The sequence below is a fragment of the Hypanus sabinus genome, chromosome 23 (assembly GCF_030144855.1).
Source record: "Hypanus sabinus isolate sHypSab1 chromosome 23, sHypSab1.hap1, whole genome shotgun sequence".
Lineage (NCBI taxonomy): Eukaryota > Metazoa > Chordata > Chondrichthyes > Myliobatiformes > Dasyatidae > Hypanus > Hypanus sabinus.
Genome location: NC_082728.1, coordinates 26,450,154 through 26,462,539, shown reverse-complemented (window position 1 = coordinate 26,462,539; position 12,386 = coordinate 26,450,154). Strand labels below are relative to the sequence as shown.

Below are 12,386 nucleotides of genomic sequence, written 5' to 3'. Positions count from 1 at the left end.
CTAACAAGGAAGTAAGACAGACAAAAGGAAATCTGTCAGGGCAGTTGTTATTGATAACAGCTCATGAAAGTTAATGAGAGACAGGCACAGCTAAGGTGGAATGTCTCCTACTAACAAAAGAGGAATGGAACCATTAATTTACTGCTATTGTCTTTTGGAGAAGGATTGTTTACTTGGTACTGTTCTATTCATTGAAACCCCTCAGGGGCAACCAGAGTGGGCTGGTTTGATGGGTTACATCATCCCAACCTGATTGACACCTGAGACCCCGTGAGTGGGGATAAAAGTGAGGTCTGGGGTAACACCCCTCAGATGCACCAGGAGAAACTATAGTGAGCAGCAGAAACCCACGAGACAGTGTGGGACATCAGAGACCGAACGAAGGGTCGGTAAATTTTAACTCACAGTGTTTATAGTGAGACCGGTGGGGGCTTGTGTGTGTGTCCACCCTTGCCTGGGTGACGAGTCCCCCACGGAAGAATGGTCTAAAGGACGGAGGGGTCATACGTGAATGGCCACAACAACAACGCATCGACGGATCAAAATCGTAAAGGAAGGTTGGCAAGATAATAACTGTTACTGTTCACACGTTTTTTCTCTCTCTCTCTCCAACAATTGCAACACAGCGACCAACAACTACCGCAGCCTGCATGAACTGAACTGAACTGAATTTTATATTTCCATCTGACAATTCATTATCCCCTAGACAACAAGTGCATTATACCTGCACTTTTAGGTTTAGTTTTGCTGACGTATACTATCTGTATATTTGCACTGATATTATTTTTGTATGTGTTTACTAATAAATACTGTTGAAAATAGTATCACCAGACTCCAACGGACACTTCTATCTTTGCTGGTAAGACACCCAGTTACGGGGTTCGTAACACAAGTTTAATGACACAAGCATTGCTGGACACTACAGACTTTCTTATGTGACAGCAACCTTGAAATCATTAACTTTTATGTGGAGCTTTCCTCCAGGTGGTTTCACCAGCATTCATAAGATCTAGGTCACGGTTGTTAATTTATTTCTATACTTAACTTACCATAACTGAAGAGATCATAAAAAAATCTCGAGAAGACTGTATTCGTTCAAATCTGAAGGAATAAGCATAGCAGAAGAGCGTCATCGCTGCAGCCCAGCCAATCAGACACAGCATCTGTAAAACAAGAGAAATTAAGAAAGCAAATATAACTGTTTATTGTGCCATACAGGGCTTTGTTAATTAATGCATGAACTTACATTCAAGTGTCTTATTATTAAACTGTAGAAGAGTGTCAGAGTCAACAGTTAGTGGAAGAATGCAGGCTTTGGAGATACATCAGCATAAATTGAATGGGAAGGTCATAACCCAAAGAGCCTCTCAGCTTCCTTTTTAACCATGTTAGAGACCCAGTAGCTTTAACTTATTCCTGTAAAACAGGCTCCTTGTGCACCAGCTCGAGTAGAATTAATCCCCTTAGATCCATAGGCGCATCACAGGGCTTTCTCAGTATCCACTGAACTGATTATGGGCTCTAATCTTCCTTGTCCTTTGGATCTTTACCTTGCCTGACAATATCAATGCATCTGCTTTTGATACCCACCACTGCTTGCTACATCATAAATTTTGATTCCAAGTGGATTGTCTTCAGGAGAGTAAGCAAGATGTTAAGATTTAAAATGTCCCTTAATGTTTTATCTTGAACCACCAAATAATTCCTCTCCTTTACAAAAACTCCCTCATGAGCCCACATCCCACCTTGACCTTCTCCCTGCCACTGCCCCAGACCCCATGTTAAAATCAGCACTATTTTGGATTGTACTTGGGCATGAAACTGAGTGAGGACATCAAGCTTTCTTTCCCTATGGATATTCAAAAATCAAATCAGGTTTTAGAATTTGGCATATTTTTCTTTTGTTATTTTAGATTATTGGATGATGACAAAAAATGGTCTAATATTGTTTTATTTCAATACGTTATTCTACAGTCATAATCTATATTTCAAAGCAGTTATCTTACATAATGCTGTTATTAATCTTCATATATACAATCCACTGCTGTGTTAACATTAGCACTAATTCATTTTCTTAAGAATCAGTTTTCATGTCAGTACAAAACATTGTAGAATTCAAGGATTTAGTATACTGCAAATTCTCAGCTTGTTATCTACTGGAGTCCGATCCAATCCATATAAATTTTCTTATTTTTAAAAGGACTAGAGTCCATATTTAAATTCATTTTAAGTGTATATTTCAGTGAATGTTTGATCATTCTATAAAAATTACAATATTAATTCATATTTTACTTACCATGGAAATTATAGCACCCAAATGAAGCAGAAATGTGGAATTAAATGCAATCACAAAGCCAAGCATGAATACAAGTATGATGAAGTAGGTAGGAATATCCACCAAGGCATAGCCATACCAGTATGCAGATGGGAAAAGACCAGATATCCGGAGTAGAGAGCGAGATTTAATCTATAAACAAATACAGGTTTGAGTTACTCCAACCAAGTCTTAAACTCAAAGTGACAGTAATTATTGGAGTATAAAAGTTGCATTGTTTGCTGTGTGACCAAAACTATGCAGTCAGCTTTGAGCTTGCTATTTGCTAAGCATGTATCCAATTTAGTAGGAGAATGAAATCTTAAGAATGTAGAAGAAGATAATGGGGTGTTAATGAGAGGCTAGCTAAGAGATGTAGATTAGAACATGATTAAGTCAATGGGTAAAAATGATACGCAACTATAGACCGATTGGATACGCTAATGCAACTAAACCAGGAGATTGCTATAAAAAATGCTATGCACAAGGATCGGTGGGCAATCAGCGACTAGCTCAATGACTGTCTCAGCTTTGATTTGCAAATTAAAGTTTAATACTTCTTGAAGAATCTTCTGCATCTCCTGGTCGTTTGTGGGGCACGAAAAACCACAACATAATCACTCCAATTTAATAAAATCACTGATAATATTCAGGTGAACTCAATGCCCCCAAAGTTATTGTAATTAGTTCGGTCCTACACAAATGTTTTACTTCTCCAATATTCTCATATTCTTTCATTTGGACTCAAATTATTTATTTAATTTGATCTGCTAATATTCCCATCAATTGAAATATTAAAATTCCCAACAAAAAATGGTAAACAATATAAAATAACTGATGCTTGCCATTCAACATCAGGATCTTCAGTGCTTGCATCAAAATTCCAATGCAAACATACATCGACTAAATATGCTTATTATAAAATCAGCAGAGCAAGTACAATTATCTGGATAATAATGGAGCAAGATAATTTTAAAGATCAGAATATTGACACTTGCATTATCAAATTACACTTTATTGATTCTCTCAGATGAAACTCCTCTAGCTTGGGTACAATTGCTATACAGTATTAAGAACAAAAGTACCAACATGAAAGGCTTGTGAATGTATCAAAAACATTAAAAATTCTAATACTGTCTAAAATACCTAATACAGTCTGTCATCTACATTAATGTTTCAGATCAAATTATATCACTACTGTGGAAGAACTCAGTAGGTCAAGCAGCATCTGTAGGAGAGGAATGAATTGTTGATCTTCCAGGTTGAAACACTACATCAGGGTGTGGTGCAGGACTTTGACCAAAGATGTCGACAATTCATTCCTCCATCCCCACACCACCGCACATTACAGCTGCTGCTCAATCCCAGCATTCCTCCAACAGACTGCTTGCTGCTCCAGATTCCAGTATCTGCATCTTGTCTGTAAATGATATTATTTCCTGCAGCCATCATCTCCAAATTTCCTTTGCCATGGGAGGTTATTTATCCCATCATCTATGCCCTAGTAATCTGATTCCCTCATTTGTCTCTCAGTAACTTGATCTTTCAGACATCACCACTCTACAACTCCCGACCCCTGCACCCAATACTCCGACCAGCCACCTACGTTAGGATTAATCTGAAAATATCAACAAACCTACCAACCAGCACATCTTTGGATACAGCAAAACACTGGAAAAGCCAGGGGAAATCCTTCCAGTTTCAGCTACAAAATAGTACCACTAATCACTTCATCACTGCGCAGAACATAAGAGAGGTGGAATCAGGACCACATTTAACACCTCAAGCCTGCTTCACTATTGCATAAGATCATGCTTGATTTTTTTTCCATGATGGGATCCCTTTCCTGAACAATGCCACTTTTTCTGATTTCCTTTATATCCAGAAGATTGGTGCTGTAAGTACTCAGGACGTAAGTGCTTGCTTCACTTCAGAATTCCATAAATTCTCTACCCCCTGGGTGAAGAAATTTCTTCTAATCTCTATCATGAATCTTGGCTCTTATTCTAAAATGGTGATTCCTGGGTCAACAATGTATTAACTCAATAATGTAATATTCAAATACTTGATACTGGATGGAATGGTATCTCTGGTACAAGATCAATGTATATACAAAACTTATAGCTTAGCAACAATTTCTAAATTTCCTTCAATTTGTCCTTTAAACAACATTTAACAGTATTTTCCCCAGAGATGGTAAACTTCATCCCATCGTTCATTAATCCAAACTAATACATTTGTTACTGATGGAGTCAGCTCATTACCTCGCGATCTCTTGAATTATCCATGGTGTAGCAACCTGGTAAAGCCGCTGACAGAAATCCCAAAACTGTCAAAGCCATATAAACCTTTTCCTTGAAGTCTGTATCAGTAATTGTCTAAAAGTATCAGACAAAAATAAAATATCTGCACTTAGTTCAAAGTGAATTTATACAGTATGTTTACCAGTGATCCAAAATATCATAAGGTATAATCAATAATTTGTCTATAACAATCATTTGATAAACAGCTTAGGATAACTGTACAGACATTTAATGCAAATCAAAGTAAAATCATTTTCTTTACCTTTACATCACATCACATCAGAAGGTTAGGTCTGAAAAAAGTGCCTTAAACTTAAAAGCAATTATTAAATACACAGAACTGGCTTAAATGGACTTGAAAAGCAGATACTTAAATATTTCAAACCAAAGACACTCACGTGTCTCAACTACACCTGGCTTTTTGTCAGCTATGTGGAACAGTCCAAGCCTACATAGGTATTGCTCCCCAACTCTTCCTACACAACACTGATGATTGCATTAGTGCTGCTTCCTGCACCTGTACTGAGCTTGATGACTTCATCAACTTTGCCTCCAGTTTCCACCATGCCCTCAAATTTACTTGGTCTATTCCCATCACCTCCCTCCCTTTCCTTGATCTCTGTCTCCATCTCTGGAGACAGTCTACCTACTGATATCTTCTATAAACCCACTGATTCTCACAACCACCTAGACTATACCTCTTCCCACTGTGTCACTTCTAAAAATGCCAACCTTATTTAACCTGTCTTAGTGTGGTGGTCTTTAGGACCCGGCGCAGCTCTGAATCCGCAGTATTTCTGTTCACGAAAATAATCACAATCACGATTGAAGATAAAGTGGAAATAATAAAGCGATCGGAAAGAGGTGAAACGCCATTGGTTATTGGAAAAGCGTTAGGCTACAGTCCGTCAACAACCGGAACAATTTTAATGGATAATGTGAAAGGCCCTGCCCCGATGAAAGCTACAATTATTACTGAGCAACGCAGTGGTTTGATTATTGAAATGCATACGTTTCTTAAGAGTTTTATATGCATAGAAAGGTAAAATATATATTATATACTAAGACAAGCATTTGATTAACTGACACTAAATAATACTGGATGTACCTGTTCCAACTTCAAATCTGTTTTAAAGACTGACTCAGGAACGGAACTCCTTCATAACCCGGGGACTGCCTGTACTTTTAAATCATCTCTAGATTACTTATAATACCTAATACAATGTAAATGCTATGTAACTAGTTGGCATACTGCATTGTTTAGGGAATAATTACAAGAAAAAAATAGTCTGTACATGCTCAAACAACAAGCGCTGGAGAGAGAACTTCCGGGTTTTCAAGATCCGCGGTTGGTTGAATCCGCGCATGTGGAACCTGCGGATAAGGAGGGCCAACTGTACTTATACAGGAGACATTCTCACTGTTTGGTCTAGACATGAATGTTGGCCTTTTGAAAAACGTTTACTAGCACCCTAACTTATGGGTAACTTAAAAGAATAAGAGTTTACGCTACCAAAACGTTACATTATCAGATGTTTGTGTAGAATAACAGAACATTTTTAGAGAATATTCATGCACCTATGCCTCAGATAAAATTATCATTGAGAACTGAGTGCCTTAAATCATCTCAGAATGATGTATCAGGACTGTTTCCTTGCATATACTTAAATAAACCAATGAGCCCTGAATGCCAGAATGTTGAGAAGATATTGCCAATGTGGGATGATCTAGAACAAGGAGGCATTGTTTCAAGAAGGTTGGCCATTTCAAAAGAAATAAGAAACAGTGTATTCTCTCAGAATCATGACCTGTACAATTTTCTACCCTAGAGATGTGTGAGGATGAAGTCAGTGAACAGATTTATGGCTGAGAAAGATAACTGAATTATCAGTGAATCAAGGGTTATATTGAATAGACAGGAAAGTGGGAGTGAAGTCAAAGATTAGATTAACTATGACATTAATGAATGACAGAACAAAGTCTGCATTTAACTTACTAAATGGAATGGCTTGCTCCAGGCTTGAATCCTTCTAGATCCATTTACGCTAATGAGAACTGTATTACTGATCAAGTTAATCAAGACCGGCAATGAGTGAACCAAGGTGCTGTTGAATACTGCTGTGAATGAATATCGTTTCTGAACAAAAGCACAGGAAACAAAAATTTTGTTATAAAAACATTTAGCTCAAAATTCTTCTGCATAGTTCCAAAAGAAATGCTGTACAGATGAAAAGTTGAATTCTCCTAGAGCACAGCAACTATGCACACATTTCTGAGTGCAACATCTCACTTTTTGATGGATTTGCATTTGCGACAACACATTTCTTCCTTCTCCCCCTCCAACCTAGTTTCACACTTGGAAAATTTACACAGTCAATAATTTTCCATTCACAGGTTTTCAATTTCCAAACCTCAGGATCGTATCAGGTTGCACATCTTTGCCACATCTAACACGTTGATATCCATTAGCGAGGTCATTCAAAATTCAATACTTGGGACACTCTCCCAACACCGTAATCAGGACTTCCCATACAACACAAAACACTGAAAAGATGTTAGCATCAGTTACCCCTCCTTCAGCTTAAAGCTGCTGACAGAGCAGACACTAAAAGTACTCTGCATTCAGAAACCACTCTGACAATTTCATGCCCTGAGCACTCTGATGTGAACCTAGAAGGCCTGCAGAAGAAGCTGCCTATTTCAGGTATGGTTCTTCGCCAGTCAAGCTCCTCTGATCTTCCTGGCCCCTCCCCCCACAATCACCACAGCATCCACTCACTCACTTGCAGCTCTCACTTGTTACTGGCAGTGTTCTATAAATATAGCACCGTGTCCCTGTAAGGAATGAATCAACAGTCATGCTATGTTACATTGTCATGACTGCAAGAACTTGCACTGTGTTGATACTGATACTGTTTTCAATGTGTGGTGTTACATCAGAAATGTTTATGTGGGCCTCACAATTAAAAGTCTTGCTATTTGTGACTTTCACAGACAGTGTCTAAATACAAATACAAAAAAATGATGAAGCACATTCCTTGGTCATTATTCAAAAGTGTATCTCTCATCTATTCAGCATGAAATTTTAACATTTTACACAGTCATTTTTTATAATAGAATAAATTTCATGAAAAATTTCCAATCATTCAATTTAAAAAGTGAAGTTTCAGCATCCACTTTCATCAATGCTCCCCCATAAGCCAAAGATACGAATGATAAAAATATGATTACATACAAGTTTGCTTGGAAGAATATGCCAATTAAACCTGCTGTCTTAACACACTGTCTACACACCAAATTGTAAAGGCACAATTGACAAGTAAGAGAAAGCAAATGAGTACTTTAATTATAGAATTTGAAAAACTGAAATCATCAGCCTGAATCTCAGCAGATTTCAAAAGTAGTTTTACAAGGCAGCAAATCATGGAATTAAATGACCTTTTTGGACTGCAAGGGAAGAGTTTTTCCCCCTCATTAACATGACCTATTTCAGCACTGTTTCATTTGAAACAAACATTGTGCATAATTAAACTTGGTTTAGTTTATATTGTTCAACCTGTGGAACCACAGTGTTAAAATGCCTGCCAAAACAATGGAGTCATTAAACAACAATATTTCAACAAGGTTTCCATTAAGTATAAATAAATCATGGCTCAAATATATCCAGAACCAATGATCAGGGTTATAGTCAAGTCCATTACCTCATCTGATAGCGTCACATTTACTGCTGCATTATGTGGAGCAACGTCTGTGAACTCGCTCTCATTGAACAACTCCACTTTCACATTCTGAGCTTCCAAACCATGGATAAGTTGATCAACACTACTATCTAAAATAAAATATTTAAAAATCATACGAAGTGTATTAATGACAAATTCCAATTAATCATGTTCAAGTGCCTTCCTGAAGGAATTTTTTAAACTTTTAAGTTTTCATTCGGATGCTCATTGAATACTGCAAATGGATACCTGCTACCTCAGAAGAACTTTTGTTACAATTTTCTCTCAATATATCCAAAGCTTTTGCACTGACCCTTAATGCTATGTATAGCTAAATTTAAAGCTTAAAATTCTAATGATTTCTACTATATTATTGCTCTAGTTTGTTATTAGAACAACAAACTAGACAATTTAGATTTTCCTTGAAAATTGTGGCTCTGCTGTGAGAAAAACTACTTAGAGTAAAACCTCCTACTTTGCTAGTGCCAAGTTAGCAAATTATTAATACCCCAATATATTTTCATTTACAAAAAAAATGTTATCCTAGTCAACATAGTAAGTTTAAGGGAAGCATGGGTTCTAGAGTCCAAGCAACTGGAAGAAGTACAGCAAATGTCATCTAACAACCAAGAAACCAAACCAACAGAATTTCTAAATGGTTGGATAGCAAATAATCTGATTATTACTACCAACATTACATAAAGATTGACAAAATGAAAAGCGGCGCACTTACAATAAAATGCATTGGTAAGTTAATGTAGTGTTTAGAATTTTATAGCTGGCAATCAGTTCAACTTATTACTTACTTACTGAAGTTATTAAGCAATAGATTTCATTCCCATCCACATCTCACCTGTGGAATTTTTCAGGAGCAGGCTAGTGGCATACTTGAGATGTTTTTGACCTTGTTGTAGAAGAATTAACTCCGGGGATAACTTCACTGCAACATCTTTTCTACTAAGTGTACCATTTATTAAAGCCATCAAGACCACGATGCAAATCAAAAGGCCAATAATGTATATGCTGCAAAAGTATTGAAAAACATTATTCTATTCTTTCCAATAAATAGTAAATGTTAAAATTGAAGTTTCTTTAAAAGCTTTTGAAACCATTGTAAAACTATATCACCTTTCCACAGTCAACTTGAGAAATGCAGTCATATTTTTCAAATCATAGAATATTTATGACACAAAGCAAAACAGAAACAGTTTAACTCTGCCTAACATGCAAAAGCATGATAGGACATCATAACCAGAAACAAAGAAAACTATCATACAGATTTGAAACTGGGCAAGTGAACAGTTGTTATTTGCAAGTTCACTGATGCTGATGTAATACCAGTGAACATACATTATCAATAATAAAAAGGATAGGAAATAATAAAACATGCCAAAGTAACTCTTGTTCTCACTTTTTTCTTCAAAATGATTTTATTTATAATTTAAAAGACTCAAATAAAAGAAGATTGATTAACTTGAACAAACTCCATTTAAGCATAAATTAAAACAGCATCTGGTTTAGTTCAGACCGGAAAATTGATCTCCATTCATCTTGCACTGACAGTGGAGGGAATAAAAGGAGTGAATATTCAGGTTCAAATTAACACTATTTATGGACAGTGTGTAAGAGGCAATATAATGATGAGGAATAGGCAATAGTCCTTAGATGCACAAACTTTGATTTAATTAGATGGAACAGCTGAGTGTAGATTCAATTCAGTAGCTGTGGTGTACTGTTAGGCAAATATCATATGGCCACCACATTAAAACTAACAGCTTATGAAAGTTATGCATAAATATATTAGCTTTCTGTAATCCCAAATGATGCAACTTACTATTGCAAGAAGCTTTTTTACATCGAGGCAAGTCTAGAAACCTAATCGAAAACACTCAAAACACAATAAGAAAATTTAAGAAGCATCAACTCATTCAAGCACTTGGACAGAAAGAGGGAAGTAGATGATCAATGGTAGTTAGAAGGACAGAGAAGTCAAAAGATGATAAGGTAAAATTCCAATCAGCCAGGTTCTAATTACTTGGAAATCTTAATCATTTGGCAACCAGCTCATCCAGAGTCTGGAAATCAGTGGAATGAAGTAAGAGCACAGTGCTGAATGGCTCCGGCCTGATGTCCTGCTGGAGGCAGGGCTGTTGTCAAGCATCAGGAACATGGGTTTGCGGCTAGTGCTAATGTTTTAGGTGTTTGTCCAATTCCCATCCCTTTAAAGTGACCAGGTTCACTGGATAATTTATTATCCAAGTATGGAACCAGTTATCTTTTTCTTAAAAAAAAGTGAAATAAATGTCTGGGTATTAGTAAGAGTAGCATCCAACAGGCTAGGATATCTGCTAGCCTGATACAACCGATGGCCCAAAGGTGTCGGATTATTGGTGATTTACTGTGTTTTCAGGAGTAGAGTGACAGCAGATTTGAAGGACAGTACTTGAAGTGCTTGACTTGAAGAAATATTTGTACACAGACCAAATAAAAATGTCTGAACAAATAATGTGAAGAGTAAACAACTGGACTACATGCAGAAGAATACGTGGGACTGTTGTAAGGATGTTCAAATTTTTGTGTCCATGCAATTTTATTAAGAAATGCATACAAATTCACTGAAACAAGTTTATTTTCCTTTTTTATTCATTCTAATTACTTTATCTACCCCTTCAATTATGTTCTCATTTTTCTACTGAATGCTACATCAAATCAATAACTGAATTTAATTGTAGCTTATCTGAAAAAAATATTCAAGCATCTAGTTACTTTCAAACTTCAGGTTAGTTGAAAACAACTGTTTACAGGGTGTGTCTCTCAGTTCCTTGTTTATGATTTCAATGTTTTAACTATCCATATTCAATCAAGCAATTCTTCACATTTTAAAAATTACCATCTGCACCCATATTTTCTCATCAACAGCAACTTTGCTCGATTATATTTTTTCATTTCTCAACTCTCAAGCTCTCTGAAACTACAAAGCACTTATTTTATTGCATATTTCAGCTCAATCTCTAAGCAAGTAGTCTAATGAAAAATATTGAAAGATCTCTGGTTGCTTGTGAAATAACAGATGACTAATTTTTTTTCTTCAGTTCATCTGATTACCTTACTTCCCTTTTCCAATACATACAACTCACCACATTTCATTCAACAGACCTGATTATGTTACTGAATTCTCTCTCAACTGGCAATAACCAATTTAGTTCTTCTAAGTTGACATGCATCAAAGAGCATGCCTCTGAGACATAAGACACTGCAGGTGTTGAAATCTGGAGCAAAAAAAGATACTGGAGGAACTCAGTGGGTCAGGCTGCATCTGTGAAAATGGACAGTCAAAGTTTTGGGTTGAAACCATTCATCTGTGATGAGCAAGTCTCACACAGTTGCTCTTCTTTGCCATTTCCAATGTCAACATCATGCAAATAACAATGATCACATCATACATCTTCACAAGTTGAAAATGTAAATGCAATATGGTTGACATAAACACTCAGTGACAACTTTATAAGGTACCTCCTGGACCTAATAAAGTGGCCACTGAGTGTATGTTTGTGTTCTGCTGCTGTGGCCCATCCTCTTCAAGGTTCGATAAGTTGCGCATTCAGAGATGCTCTTCTGCAAACCACTATTATAACACTTGGTTACTTGGGCTTACTGTTGTCTTCCTGTCAGCTCATTAACAAGGCGTGTTCATCCAAAGAACTGGATTTTTTTTTTGCTTTTCACATCATTCACTGTAAAATCTAGAGACTGGTCTGCAAGAAAACCCAAGAGATCAGTAGTTTCTGAGATATTCAAGCCATCCCACCTGGCACTAATAATTATTCTACAATCAAAGTCACTTAGATCATATCTCTCCCACTCTGGTGTCTAAACAACTGAGCCTCTTGACTATGTCAGTATGATTTTATGCATTGATTTGCCGCCACATGATTGATTAGATATTTGCTTCAACAAGCAGGTGTACAGACATACTAGGAGTTCACTTACAATCTCAGTCTTTCTTTGCCTTCATTATCCTACCATACAAGATCAAGATCTCAGGCGTGG

General features: G+C 36.7%; 1 protein-coding gene across 1 annotated transcript in view; it reads right to left on the bottom strand.

Annotated features, from left to right (window-relative positions):
• Positions 1 to 12,386, bottom strand: part of abca5 (ATP-binding cassette, sub-family A (ABC1), member 5) — a 111,018-nt gene that overhangs the window by 24,546 nt on the left and 74,086 nt on the right. The window contains exons 19-24 of the mRNA XM_059948569.1: positions 9,190 to 9,359; positions 8,319 to 8,446; positions 6,614 to 6,754; positions 4,579 to 4,692; positions 2,297 to 2,467; positions 1,050 to 1,163 (exon numbers count right to left, since the gene is read on the bottom strand). Coding sequence (XP_059804552.1) covers positions 1,050 to 1,163; positions 2,297 to 2,467; positions 4,579 to 4,692; positions 6,614 to 6,754; positions 8,319 to 8,446; positions 9,190 to 9,359 — 838 coding nt within the window. The remainder of the gene's footprint in view (positions 1 to 1,049; positions 1,164 to 2,296; positions 2,468 to 4,578; positions 4,693 to 6,613; positions 6,755 to 8,318; positions 8,447 to 9,189; positions 9,360 to 12,386) is intronic.